The 15,345-nt window shown below is 38.6% G+C and overlaps 1 protein-coding gene across 10 annotated transcripts in view; it reads right to left on the bottom strand.

Annotated features, from left to right (window-relative positions):
- SLTM (SAFB like transcription modulator) overlaps window positions 1-15,345 on the bottom strand; it is a 44,448-nt gene that overhangs the window by 28,364 nt on the left and 739 nt on the right. For 6 of the 10 annotated variants that reach the window (XM_040620583.1, XM_040620579.1, XM_040620581.1 and 3 more), the window contains exons 2-3: window positions 12,597-12,684; window positions 2,329-2,414 (exon numbers count right to left, since the gene is read on the bottom strand). In XM_040620583.1, coding sequence (XP_040476517.1) covers window positions 2,329-2,414; window positions 12,597-12,684 — 174 coding nt within the window. The remainder of the gene's footprint in view (window positions 1-2,328; window positions 2,415-12,596; window positions 12,685-15,345) is intronic. The other 4 variants (XM_040620580.1, XM_040620582.1, XM_040620585.1 and 1 more) reach the window with 1 other exon arrangement.

The raw sequence follows: 15,345 nt of genomic DNA, 5'->3' as shown, positions 1-15,345 counted from the left end.
GGGAACACAGGTTGGGACTATCTCAGTGAAGGAATTCTGTTTGCCCTTCAAAGTTTATGGATACACAGTACTTCAGTAGAAACAAAGAAAAGCAGCAATCTGGTTAGTTTCCCCTTTAACTGCAAAAAAAAAAAAGGGGGTTGAAAACAATGAACAAGAGACTCTTCCCCTTTCCCTATTCTTTTGGTAAATATAACAGATATAAGAAAAGGTTTCTGGGTTAAAAGGGGAAAAGGGCAGGGGCATGACTATTAATCATTCCGAGCTGAACTGCAGTGAGGAAATAGAAATTTCTGGGGAGGTGGGCAAAGAAAAGGAATAGGATTGTACTGGAATGTGGAGTGCTTGGGAGCAGGGCGTCTCTGGGACAGGAGGTCTAACCAACCTCACCACATATGAATAAAGGAACAGTGAAGGTTGAAAATGGAGTAGGGGACTGTGTAACAGTAGTAAATGAGAAAGAAAGAAAGAAAGAAAGAAAGAAAGAAAGAAAGAAAGAAAGAAAGAAAGAAAGAAAGAAAGAAAGAAAGAAAGAAAGAAAAGAAAAGAAAAAAAGAAAGAAAGAAGAAAGGAAGGAAGGAAGGAAGGAAGGAAGGAAGGAAGGAAGGAAGAAAGAAAGAAAAAAAAAGAAAGAAAGAAAGAAAGAAAGCAACCAAGGGAAATCACTGAGGGAACTTTATCTACTCTGAGGTGCCAACTCTGACCATTCTCCTCACCTATAAATGAAAGTAATTACTATACTATTCACATCTAGGCAATAGGTGATATTTACTCACCACTACTGTATAAATTCCAAAATTACCAATTCTGAGAGATAAGTATATTCACTTAATTTCTATCAAGTACACCACATATGCCAGTACTTCCAAAGTGAAAAAGGAAGTAGAAAGAAGAAACTGAAGATTTACTTAAATCGGATTTTTTTTTAAAAAGTCTTTTGTTCGTCTAGACATTATGACCAGGTTCATTTAATACTAACACAAAGGTACCCTTTGCAGCACATATAAGAGACAATACTAGTATGCTAAATAGAAGCATGTATCTCCTCCTAACATTTCAAATGAATGTCAGATCTTTATGAACTGAAGAACTAAAAGTTAGACATTTGAAGATTAAAATTTTTTTTTTACTAAGTCACAATGTTTTTCCAGCTTATGGATAATTTTTGCTTAATCATACACTCACTAGTGAAGACACCTGGAGAAAATAAGAGCAAAGGAACAAACCTAAAGGGAGATACATCACAAGGATAACAGAATACAGAGACTGGAGAGTTCCGAAAGGCTCAAACAAAAGCTGATTGCAGGAATACAATCATCAATTTTAATGGTCCCCTAGACAAGTATTTCCTAAAATTATCTGATTTCAAGGGTAAATCGTCAACCACAACGTTTCTTTCTCTCTGTGCGTATGTACCCTCAGAGTACAAGGTGCAAAGTGTGGGACGTGTGGTACACTCTGTGCTCTGTGTGTGCGTGTAACGTGGGGAGAGTAGAGAGTTAAGCAGCAGGAGAGATGGCCGGGTGAATGGACATGAGCTGACTTCACAGTCGAGCACACAGACAGCCAGAGATGTGATGACCATATGGACTAACTGTACACAGAAAACGGAATATATGGGGTATAAATGTACATAATTTAGGAGGAACTGTGCTGGTTAAATAATTCCTGCAAATGCCACGCTACTTAAGACGTAATGATCAGCAAGCAAGTAGCAGATCAATCAGTAAAAAAACCAAAAACCAAAAATCCTGTGATTAAAAATAACTTCTAGAACTGCCACAACTGCAGTTAAAACTGTACACATTATTTTTCTGGCTGGTCAGCTCCGAAATACATTCATTTTTAGCCAAAAAAGACCTGGCTTAAATTTATCTTTAAAGGGCAAAACAAATTTCTTAATTTGTTCTTTAGTAAGTAGCAACACATCAGCAATCTTCTCGCTCCATTTTAAGGACTATATTAATCTAAGTTCTGTATATTTTATACAAAAGCTAAATGCAATGGGCAGATGAAGAATAAACTATCAGTACCCTCACTGCGGTACCTCGTCCAGGAACTAACATATCATTTATCTTATAGCTGTTCCTCTGGCCCCTACGGTCTGATTTCTACTTCAAGGCCTGGACAAATGTTATTTTTTGCTCTATGTCTCATTTAACTAAAGACAAAGTCATTTATTGTATTTCTCAACTATGATGAGATTGACAATACCACAGTAAGTCTCTATCTTAATTTTACCTCTACACTTTAGTATCTATTTTCAAGTAAAATGCATGAATTCATCATGCAAAATAAACGTCTTAACCTGAGTAATTAACACTTTACCTTGACAAAAGCATCATCTTCCACAGAAGCATCTCCACTCAACTCATCTGCTTCCTGTTTTTTACCTGCGAAAGAAGGAAAATGGGCTAACAACCAGTATTTTATTACTTTAAGAGTAAAAAACATTCAGAAGAGTTTACCCCACGGCATCGATCACTCTCTACTCCCAAATCATCTGACAAAACTAATACGAACTGCTTGTAAATCACCTGCTCATAGCTGTCCCAAACAAAAAATCTTTATTAAGAACATCATGCTGCTTCACTAAAATAAACTGCACAAATATCCTAATAGGAACCCATCATCTTAACTGATCTGACATCTCTAATACATTTTTCTTTATGCCACTCAAATTCTCTTATCTTCAATTCTCCCAGAAGTAGCAGCACCTTTCAATGGTATTCTATCACCAGACGTCCGAGAGCTAAGTTCAAGACTCATGTCCCCCACAAAGCCGTCCCTAAGTGCTACTCTTCAACAAGCTTTCTCTGAAATAAAATTCTCAAGCTTTAATCTACACCTTACAGTCCATCAGGTGATTATATACTGGCTTGTCCCCTCAAATACATCTTGCTTCCCCATTTAGAAAATTCCTTAAGTACAAATGACTGCTTTTATGCTTCTTTTGTATTATTCCAAAGGCCTAAATATAAATGGCACTGGGCACTTAACAAAATGACTGATTTAACTGATTTAAGGCAAGGAGAAATTACTTCAGACTGAAAACTATTAATAGCCTTCAGATAGACTACAGGCCTCCCCCGCCCAACTCGCATCCTCAAACTTTACAAATCAGTGGTCGGGACTTTTAAAATGCTTTCCACGGTTAAAGAAATATATATTTTCCACAGAGCCATTGCTAAAAGTTTATGTTTTCAGGCTACTTCACAAAAACCTACTGAATAAACTATGAATCAGAAATGCTGTAAAAAACACAGCTGCTGAGACTTTACTATTTAGTTCTTTTTAATTCTTTTATTTTTGAAAAGTGAATGGATGTTCTTTCCTGAGTTCTTTGTCTAAAACAGGGACTGCCATGTACCTATCTCAAGCTTTCGTGACTCTCACGATTGACAGTTTAGGTTTAAGATGGCTGTAAAAAAAAAAAAAATCAGTGTATCTCCCTTTCCCTAGTCTCAACAGCCTCTATCTTACATGTATTCCCAATTTGAAACTCTTTCCTTGAAGGAGTGATAAAAAACAAGATTCTGATCCTTCCAGGTATGTGAAAAACAAGATCCAGACTAAGAGTAGAGATTTTTTTTAACCCACTGAGGTAAAAGAGGGTTGGAGAGAGGGCCTGTCCCTGTCTCTTAAGGGCTTTTGTCAATCAAAAAAGAAAGTGTGGATCTTGGGTGGCATTCGTTTCCTATTTAGAATATTGGTGTGTGTATTTTAGGAAAAACAGAAAGTTACTACAAGGACAATTAACAAAGTCTGCTGGTCAGAAAGCGTTAATTACTACATTAAAAAACAAGTGAAGATGTTCCTTCCCTGAAAACAGTATCAGATAACTCACTAAATTCTTCCATCACATTTAAAGGAAGTTCCATGGTATAAAACATTACAGATGCTTCTTTTTGGGAGAAATAAGCTTTTTAAAAATGTAAGACCCAAAACACACCAAGTAATCTACAGAGTAGAGTTTTGGGGGGAACTCCTTCAGAACATTTGCAAACAGTATTTACTCCTTACAATTGTAAACTTGCTTTACAATTCGCAAGCACTTAAAAAAAAAAAAAGTTCAATTGATTTTCCCAAGCACCCAATAGTACTTGGGGCAGGTAATCACAATCTCAGGAAAGAGAAAATGAGCCTGAGAGGTTAAGTAGCTTGCCCAAAGCTAGTAAATGGCATTGTCAGAACTGGAAGCCAAGGCTTCTCATTTCCAGTCTGAAGTTCTTTCCACTACATCCTACTATGACCTACTTAAAAGACACTACCCTAGTAAGGCGTGGTTCATTAACTCAGTTTAAAGATATTATCTTTGAAATGGCAGCCTTCAGCAAAATGACAAACTACATATACTTGGCATACTCTGTGGTGAATTTCACTTGCTTTCGTTTCCTTAAAGGAAAACCAAATTGCACCACGGCCACAAGAACAACACTGGCAGTCACTATCACTGCTTAAGTGGCCTCCATGGTCCAGGCACTATTATAAATGTTTTATATACAGTAAAGTATTTATTTAGTTTATCCTCCTAACTACTCTGAAACTTATTATCCCCATTCTACAAAAAGGAAACTGTTGCTCAAAAGTTAATCAGATTACAAAGCTAGTGAAGGCAGTGCTTCATTTTTTTTTAAAGTTATTTATTTATTTATTTATTTATTTGTTTGTTTGTTTGTTTGTCAGAGCAAAAAAGCAGCGAGCGCGCGCACCAGCAGGGGGAGTGGCAAGCAGAGGGAGCAGGCTTCCCTCTGGGCAAGGAGCCCAATTCGGGACTAGGACCCTGGGATCACGACCTGAGCTGAAGGCAGACACTTAACAGACTAAGCCACCCAGGTGTCCTGGCAGTGTTTCAATTTAAACCCAGGCCTATTCCCCGCTCTCAAACCCCACAAAGCCATTAGATCTGTGAGTGGCTACAATGTGCCAGTTGTTAACTGGCTATCTCTTTTAATGTAAACAGAGGCTCTAAAAGTCACACCTATAAAATGTTTAAACGTAAGCCTTCAAGATTATGCAACCTGCCCCATGACAAACAGGCCACAAGAGGCAGAAGAGAGAAAAAGGCCCAACTTTGCTATGCCTTACTGTTTTGAACAGCCGTACCACACGAAAGCACTGGACATTTAATGTATCAGCTTGTAAACATAAAAACCATGAGGACAAGATTTTCAAACACACAGTGATGAAACTAATATTAAGTTGATAGGTACATAGTGTTTAGGAAAACTGAAATTTCACCCTCTTCGGAAACTGATTCTTAAATTTTGAGACCGTATAAGAAAATTCTGGTTGGTGTCTCAGGAATGAGCTGACACCATTTTGTATTCTGTCTATTTAGAATGAAGTCATGAACAATCTTTATAAAGATGTCTTTGATCATTCCAAAAACAAACAAACAAAAAACCCCTGAAATTTTACACTCTAGCTTTTGATTGTTTTCATAATTTATAACTTTGGGCTTACTTTACACATGTTGAATCACAAACTATATTGTAATTTCTTCCCTATGAAAAAAGTATCATCCTTCCTCCACACAAAATACAACCCGCATTTTAAAAAGCTCCGACGATCATCATCTAGCCCAGAGCCTAGTACAACGTCACATAACAAGCAGATAGATTTCCTGACTGATAATGGAGTTAAGGCCCTCCGTTGGATAGAACAAGGTCTGGGTTTCTCTTCAGCCCTCACCGGGACAAGAAGAGGTGACATGACAAACCAGGAGCACGTGCAGCCCCATCTCTCAGTAAAGACTGTAAACTCCCAACTTCAACGATGCTAGAGTACCTGGATGGATTCCTCCTAACTTACATGCCACAGATGAGAAATAAAAGAAAAACCAAATCCCCCTTCAACTTCAACAAGCAACACCACCTTTGGCTCTTTTTTGTACAGTCAGTACCCATTTCTATTTCCAGCTCCCATTTTGTGCTATCAAAACTCCTACAGCAAATTAATCAACTAATCTTCAGTCCTTCAAGGACTCAGGCACATGCCACAGAAGTGTGAGTTGGTGCAAAGGAAAGTGGTACAACCAGGATGAGGGTGCTAACTTAAAGTTTAATGTAACTGAAGCCTAACTTTTTTTTTTTAATTTTATTTTTAAGCAACATCTACACCCGACGTGGGGCTCAAACTCACAACGTTGAGCTCAAGAGTCGCATGTTCTGACTGAACCAGCCAGTCGCCCCTGAAGCCTAACTTTAATGCTTTGAGAAACAGAACTAGAAAATAAACTGAGCAGTAAAGATAGTCTGAATAACAAAATACAAATGGAAGCAAAATTAACATCACATTTTAAACTATCACAGTAGTAACACATGGCTATTTTTGAAATTACATAACTTCACATAAAAACACTGCAATATTCTTTGTGTGATTTTAGGGTCTAAAGTAAAATGGCAAAGCAAAAATGTATACACCAAAGGAAGCTGACGCTAGAAACACTTATTTATGCAACATAAATGTGTACAGGTCCACAAGTATTTAATTTTTAGAATTAAGAATAATTCAGAATTTTCATATTTTAGAAAAGTATGACGGTATATACACCATTTATTAATCTAAATTTCTCAGTGGCTTCTGGAACAGGGTCTCTCAATCAATCATAGAAATATATGTGCAATGAAACATGCATATTCACGCCAAATGAGATAAATCAAGACTATAAACAAATCACGACCATAAATAGCTTCACTTTTGCCAATAAACTTAAGAAAAAACTTTCAATTTTCAGAACTTTTGTATTTCAGAATTATGAATAACGGATTCTAGGTCATATATTGGTTTTCTCCTCCAAAGGCAAAATAGTCCTTGTAAGGATTTGCAATTTCACTTCTCAAGTTCAGAAACACGTCCAAAACAAAAAACAAAACAAAAAACAAAACAAAAAACTCCACTCAATAAGAAGACTTAAAGTAATTTTGCCCAAAAACTTTGTGACTTGAGTAACTCCTCCCCAGAAACATTTACAAAGCTATAAAATGTAGAAAATGTTAAGTCATAAAATTGCTGTTTGAGAAGGGGGGGAAGATTCAGAATATAAGCCTAACTGAACATGAATGTTTCCAGCTACAACCTCTCCCCAGTCGCGTGCAATATCTTAAAATAATCACACTATGCTCTGCGTTGTCTGCATACAACTGCATGCAATGTTTCAGCATCTCTTCTATTAAATTGATGTTTTACTAATGAAATCTTTCTAAATGACCTTGTATGTTGTCTTAAACATCGCAGTTGTCCAATAGATCATTTAATTATAGTTTTTAAAATCTACGGCAGAGAATTCACACTCATAATAAATCCAGAAAATACCAAAAGCATGTTTTTAAAAATCTGTTAACTTTGTCACCTAAAGATAATCAAACTCAACAAAGACACACACACACACACAAAATACATTCACACGTGTACACACAAGATTTTAATTTAAAAGGCGGTAAAAACGTAACTCAGTTTTTAATGGGTTATTTTTCGATCCCATCAATAGAAAGAAAATACTAGCAGCTGACCCTAAGCCTCATGGTCAGAATCAAATAAGCAATGTGAAGGTTTTTTGGAAAATGTAAAGTATATGAAACAATTTGCAAACTGACAGGCAGAAAGAAAGGAACGAAAATGATGCCAAGCTTCAAGCTCTAGTCTAGAGCAGTCAGTGGTTCTTAACTCTACCTGCGTGAGAATCACCTGGGGAACTGGTAGAAAATAATGAAGCCTGTGCCCCCAACAGAGCAGCCAAAACCAAACCTCTGGGGAGGCAGGAGTCTGGTACCTGTATTTTTAAGAACTCAAATGACTCTACCATAGAGAACCGCTAGGACAACTGAGCATAAGTAACTAAAGAGGCTAGAATGAAAAGAAAGTACGAGGAAGATTATTGTTTTCAGCTTCTCCAGACTAGATAAGATTTCAATTCTATTTGCCTTTAACAAAACACCATGTATGATGTGAACCTATTTTAGCTGTTGAAAGGGAAAAAAAAATCCTTAAACATAAATCTGAGTATGTGCACATGTACATACACAACTTAAATCAACAAATAACACATGTGATAGATTCAGGGTGGTGGAATTACGGGCAATTTTCATCTTAGTGCCTTTCTGGATTACGAATTTCTTTAATTAACATATTTCTCTTTTACAATCTGGAAAACAATATTATAAAGCTATAATGCAAACTACTATTCCAGGTACCAGATCTGCCATGTAAGACTAATTCAGGCGGTGGAGTTCAGGATGTGAGTAGTTAACTCCTCGAGGCCCTTTTATATGACATGTATGTGAGAACTAAAGCATAGTTGATTAATTAAGCAGTAAATTCCACCCCTATACCCTAAACCATTGTTCAACCTCTTCATTAAAGTCATTTCTGATGCCACCAACTAATAACATTTCTTTTCCCCCTAATTCCTGGACAATTCGTACCTTTTTTTACATGAGTTCGTCAAAGACGAGATAGTCAGAAGCCCTCTGCTCCTAATTCAGAATGCCTAGAAGAGGACTAACTTGGGAGAAGCGCACTGTCTTAAAGTAGTAGAAAATTTTCCCTACCTTGACACACACCACATTTGACACAATAAAACAGCTGAACAAGCACATGAGTGCTTTGATGATAAATACACTCCACCATATAAACTGCAGAAAACAAGCTGCAGGTTTTAATGGCAGAGGTGAAAGGTTTGATTTGGTGATGTGAAACTGAGGCTGGACAATATTCCAGCAAAAGTTACGAGGATTTCTAACACAGCAACAAAGTGGTAAAGAATAAAACAATGTTGCAATGATCCACATGTTCTGTGCTCTAAGAGTAAGGATGCTTTACACCATCACTGCCTAAGGAAGTGCTACTAGAGCCACTGAGAAAGGTAACTCTGAAGATAACAGACTATTAAATCTCTGATATACATGCTTCCAACAAAGAAACAGGCAATTAAAATAAGCCCCAAAAGAGGTATTTTTAAAAGCAGTTCAGAGAGCCATCATATGGCCCTCAGTATTCATTCAACAAATATTTTCTGAGTACCTATTACATGCCTAGCAGTGTGCTAGGCATTACTGAGATTAATGTGAACCAAAGACTATGTCCTTCCCCTCACAAAGTTTCTAACCCAGTGGGTATCCAAAAATATCTATGACAATTCTGTCCCCAAAGCCCTTCTCAATGCCACAGTTCCGATTAGTTTCCTTAACACTCAAATAGACTGCCGTTAAAAAAAAAAAAAAAAGCAAGACTTAAAGTACACTAAAATGACGTATTATGTTAAATGCATTTTATGTGGTTTACTATATCCTTATCAGACACAAATTTTAGAAAGCTTTATACAGTAAACATGTAATTAATTACACTGTCTGAGATATTTTCCACATAAAATTAGGCATTAGATGTTTGGATAAACCTACAACCCCAAATTATACTTGTTTCTACAGGAGGAAAAAAATCAGATTTCACGTAGTGGTTTGAACCTTTACTGAGCTTGCACGTATTGCACATTTCGACTTCAGTAAGTACTGCATTATATGTCATTCCGAATACTACACGGATTAACCACATAAAATAACTTTTGCTGAAGTTTACAGGTGACTCTAAAGGTCGAAAATCAAAAGAATATGATATGCCATCATCAGGTAAAGCAAAAGAAACTTTAAATCTATAATCTCTAAAACAAGTTAATGAGGACTTAGCTCTACCTGTTTAACTGCTTTCTTAACACACACCCAAATAATATGACAGTAAATCTCCCTGGTAAAGCTTTCTTCTGTGTTACTTATTAAAAAGTTCATAGCAAAGAAAGTTGTAAAAAAAAACTCAGAAGGGACAACCAATATAAGCTACAAACTTATTAACCGTTTCGCCATATTAACCACATGCAAACATTTTATAAACAATATTAGAACCAACTATAACACTACCAACATTTATTACAAGCACAAACTTGTTTTTAAAATATTCTAAAATAGAGTTAAGAATACAGATCCCTTTTCCCCTAAACTAAACAGAAATATTTTAACATAAATTTTTTAAAGAAATAGTGACCCTGCATTTATAAGAGAATAAGCTTAATATTTCACCTAAGTAAATTATTCCAGACCCATTAAGCTTCTCTTGCTTTCTTAACATCATTTAACTTTTACTTGATACCTTAGGATTATCATAGGAATTATTTATTTTCCCGACAAGTTGCTGTATCTCGCTGATGTTTACATGACTACCTCTAAGTAATCCCTGTCTTCCTTTTCTAATAATTTGTCCTAAAGAATATTTATACTGGTTGAGCACCTATGAGCTTTACAGTTCCTTCCCTAGACATCTATTTTAGTTGAACAGAAAGCAGTTTTCTTCTGACTCCTGACCATATATAATCATTAAATTTCAGAACTAAAAGAGTCCTACAGATGATCTAGTAAAAATTCCAATTTTACAAAAAAAGGAAACAGACCACTGAAGGAAAGGTGTTATGATCAAGATGAAGTTATTTTCAAGGTAGATACTGTTGAGTAAAGTAAGATTTAGAATGTAGTAATTGAGCAATTAGACTGAAAAACTGACATCACATTAAAATATTTCTTGAATCTTTGATTTTAAAACTCATTGCTATTTTTAAGTGACCACATTCAAATTTGATTTTTACACTTGTTTTTATTATTTTTATTTTTTAGCATTATTTTTAAACTTAATTTAAAATAATCTTACTTATAAGCATCTTTAATTGCACATTAATTCAAACCAGGTTCTTAGTTTGGGATTTACATTATGTTCTTTGAACTCACAGAATTTTCAGAACAATGATAAATGGAATTAAGGAGACAAGAGCTATTTATCGTGCATATCCTAGAATGAGTCTCATGAAGTACTCAGCAGTAGTCTGCTACCGACAAATAATTGAATGTTACAACTGCTAACTAAAGACAAGACCTTAATATCAGTGTTACGGAAAAATTAAAGTTCAAGTATCCTAATAATCCAAACTTATATTTGTATTTATATATATACACACACACACACACACACAGTACATAAAGAAAAAAACTTCAAATTTTGTATTGCTAAAATTATTTCTAAGGGTAAGATGAATGAAGTTCCTAATAACTGAAAAAGAGATACACAGAGAAATTAAAAATAGGTGAGAATGAACGTTATCAGATGAGGTTTACTTTCAATGCTAAAATCGATAATCAGCTTGAATAATCTGGAACTATGATTAATACATAGCATCTGTTAAACTATCACAACGTGCTAAATAAATGACATGAATCAAAATCACTACAAGAAATATGGTTAATTCCTGATATACTTATTTCCAAAATTTCTATGCTTCATTTTGAAATAGCCTCTGGTTTGTCAGCATAGACTTCTCAGCACAAGCTTCTCTCAACACAGGGAAATGTATCTCTCAAAGTGATACACTGAGTCAGAGTTACATTAAAAGCCACAGATCTTCAAGATAACTTTGTTATTCCTCTAAATTCCATTTCCACTGCTGTCATTCCCATCCCACCCAGGAAATACTCCTTAGCCCTGTTCAATTTCCTCTGGCACAAAAGGGAGACTCTTGCAAACCTATGAAGGCTCAAATAGCGAGATGGCATCAAGATCTGCCTGGTCCTAATACCTACAGATTGCTTAAACTCAAATGTTAATATTCCGGCCTTTTCAGGATTAATCCATTCAATCATTTTACCCTAGTTACAATCAATCTGGTGCACAGCAGACAGAGCAGTATTTGGATACTTAAAGCAGTAAGGAAAGTTAGATTTTTAAAAATTCTGCAGCTGTCCATTACACACTCTACATGGATCCAGATACCCACATCATGTCCACCCTCTGCCACTGTCCTTATGGGAGAGTGGGAGATATGTATTCATTATTCAAGTCAGACTTCAATTACCAGAACATTTTTAAAAAATCTAAGCCCCACTTACATTGTCAAAATGTTAATTTGAAACCACTTTTCCCTATTCACTAAATCACCATACCCTGGAAATATATTCTGGCCTAGTTTAGAAGTTATAAAATTAAAATCTTTAACATATCCCTATAATTTTTTTAAAGCTAATTAATCATGGATTTTCCCTACCTTGTTAGTATGATTGGTGAGGCCTTTTTGAATTTCACTGAAAATTAGAATGTATAATAGTATAAATGGAAATTAAGTTCACCAAGTCAAACAAAATACTAAACATAAAAGTTATAAAACTTCAATATACTAGAAAAAACAGCAGGAGCCAAGGTGAAAGATTTGGAAGGAATTCCATCAATACTCTGCCAATTGTGGGGCAAGGTAGACATGTATTAAACTGTATTTTATTCTTCAGGTCTTCACACTACGAAGGAAGAAATATTATGAAACTGGACTTTGTGATTTTTTGGAAGCAATAAAGAACTGGTCTCTTTCAGGTCAGCGTCAGCCAAATCTTAAGGGCTACAAGTTACCCAGAGCCTGGCAACAGTAACTTTTCTTCCTTGACCCAAGAAGGCAGAGTGCCAGAGGGAAATAGCAAAGAGTAGCACTATATAAACAGGGCAAGTGGCACAAGAGCAGAGGCAAGTTATATAACCAAAATATATTTTAAAATATGTTCATAACTCGTAACAACCTTTGCCTTTGGTTGGTTTCTTGTTTGGAGTATCAGTTGAAACAGTTAATTCAATATTATCTGGATCGCCTCCTTCCTCTTCAATAGCCTACATTAGAAAGAGAAGTTAATATGCTACACAATCTATCTAAACTTATTTTATAAAAACGAAAAAAAATTAGCAAACCTCAAGCCTCAAGACATTAGAATTGCCAGTCATTTCATAAACCGACTTCAAAAAGAGCAATTAAACTACACGAGTGAGAGAAACTTTCACGGGGAAATCTCATTAGGTATCAAAATCACAGGGCGTTTTAAATTCTACCGAGTCGAGATAATTAAATATCACATATTATCATACTGAACAAAAGTCTAAATATTCTCAATTGCAGAAAAGTTGCTAGCTATGAAAGTAAATGACTAAAAAGAGTTTTCCTAATTTCGAGAATGCAAACTTATTTCTCCTCCACTACAATTCCAACGCTCACTCAAATAAACCAGAAAGATAATCAGGGATGAAAAAGCAGATTACTGCTCTGATGCAAAAACTGAAAACCCAGCGGAAAACAAACCCTCTCTCTTACCCACCCCTCAACGCCCACTACCAATTCCCCCCCAAGATGGGAAGGAAACGGTTGGGCACAATTAAACGGTAACTTCGCAGAAGTCACCAAAGTAACCAGTCCCTCCGAGGCCAAGAAATGCACGCGCTCACCACCGCTAAAGACAGGGGACCGAGCGCCTCCCGGGTCTCCACGATCGCCCTTGGGAGGCCGCGCCGGCGGTCGGCAGCCCTCGCAGCCTGGCGGGGACGTCCCGGGGGAGGCAGGGGCGCGCTCGGCTGCGACGGCCGGTCCCGGGCGGCTCGCGGGCCCCTCGCAGGCCCAGCCAGGCTCGCGGGGGCGGGGGCGCCGCGGGAGGGTCCTCACTCTCCTCGCGCGCGCGGGCGCCGCCCGGGGCCTCTCCACCGCGTAGCCCCGCGGGCCCCGGCGGCTGCGGGCGGCCAGGGGCTGCGGCGGAAGTGGGGGCTCCGAGGTGCGGCCTAACTCCCCTTCCCGGACTCCCCGAGCCTCACCTGCTTGAGTCGGGAAACGAGCACAGTCTCCCTCGGTGATGTCTAAGTTCCGCCGCTTCAGCTCGGACTTGAGATCGATGACCGCAGATCAGCTGATCTTTACCTTCCGTCTGACCTCGAGGCGCCGAGGCGCCACAGCACGGTAGCGGCAGCCATTTTAGAAGAGCAGCCCCTGCCGAGGCGCGAGGGGCTGCAGGGCGGCAGCAGCGCCAACTCGACCCAGGCCTCGGCGGCCGGCGGCGCCGCGCAGCGCTGCGCACAATAGCCGCTGGCTCGCCCTGTCCGCCACCCAGCGCAACCTGCAGCCGCAGCCCGCGGATGACGGGCGCGCGTGCGACTGGCTCTGGGGACGGCGCCCGGCGCGCTCGCGGGCCGGCCGCGGCCACTGGGCGGCGCGACCCCTTGCGTGGGCTGGGAGGTCAGGCACGTCCAACCGCACCAACGTCCGCTGCGCCGCCGTTCTCCCGCCGCTTCGTTAGCCATTTTCTGGCAGCGTGGAGTCTTGAGCAACAACAGTGTCAGGCACTTCGCGGCGTAGATAGTTCGTGTATTACTCAACACAAACCAAGGGGCGTGTGCGCGCCCTGAACCTCTTCCAGGGAGCTACTTTATCAGTCCTGCTGAATAATCGAAAAAAATGTGGCCAGTGTGCACTAACGAACCAGGTTCCCTGAGTTCCAATCAAAAGGCCAGAAAGAAACCGTAGGGCAGTTTTAGAAAATAAAATAAAGGGCTCTAAGGGCTATAAGAATATTAAGGGGCTGGCCGGGTGACATGTCCCACTAGCTGGCTCAGGGGAAAACATGTCTTCAGCCCAAGCAGGCTTAGTTTATCCCAGGGCTGTCCCCGCTCGCTGGAAAAACAGGACAACTTCACCTCTGCGTTGGCCTCAGTTTGCCAACCCCTCCGGTGGACCCGAGGGCGCTACACGAATTTGATCGCTGAACGAGGAAGTTTTTAAGTACTTGTTACCATTCTCATACACTGTGTTCACTGTCTTAACCCCGCAAAATCTGGGATCCCAAGAACAATCACCATCTTCTTAGGAAGGACCGGCCTGTACAAGTGAGTACCTATTCGTAACTTTAGTCAGCATTATTAATAAAGCGTAAGCATTTATGGAATAAAACTATTCTATAAATTCCATACACCGATTATGACGCACAATTAATTATACTGTCATTTTCTGGTTTTAAAATTTAAATTGATGAGTTCTGTCTCCCTTTATGTCGTTTTTTCTGATTGACTAATTAGACCAAAAGAAGAAAAACTGGACATAATGAAATAATACTTGACGTTCGGGTAGTTCTTTACAGTTTATAATGCGCTTTGACACGCAATAACCCTCTTAATCCTTCTGAACTCTGTGGGGGTAAATCTGTGCGAGGCTTAGAGAGATTAAATGGCTTGTGCATGTTCACATAGCTGGTATGTGGTGGAACCGGTGCTCAAATCCAGGTCTCCTGATTCCAAGTCCAGCTCTGTCTCTACTACAACTTGATTTCACGGTCATAGAATTTTAGAATTCAAAGGATCTTTAGAAATCTGGCACAATCTCTCTCTCTCAATCGATAAAGATTTTTAGAAATTTACCTGGTGACCCACAACTAATTATTGGCCGAACTGACACTGAACCAGTGTCTTTCCCACCCTGCGCCACCTGCCTTGTGCCTACTAGTGCCCACTGGATTGCAT

The sequence above is a fragment of the Ursus maritimus genome, unplaced genomic scaffold (genome assembly GCF_017311325.1).
Source record: "Ursus maritimus isolate PB19 unplaced genomic scaffold, ASM1731132v1 scaffold_35, whole genome shotgun sequence".
Taxonomy (NCBI): Eukaryota; Metazoa; Chordata; class Mammalia; order Carnivora; family Ursidae; genus Ursus; species Ursus maritimus.
Note: the sequence above shows the minus strand (reverse complement) of the source record. Positions and strands in the feature narration are given on the sequence as shown.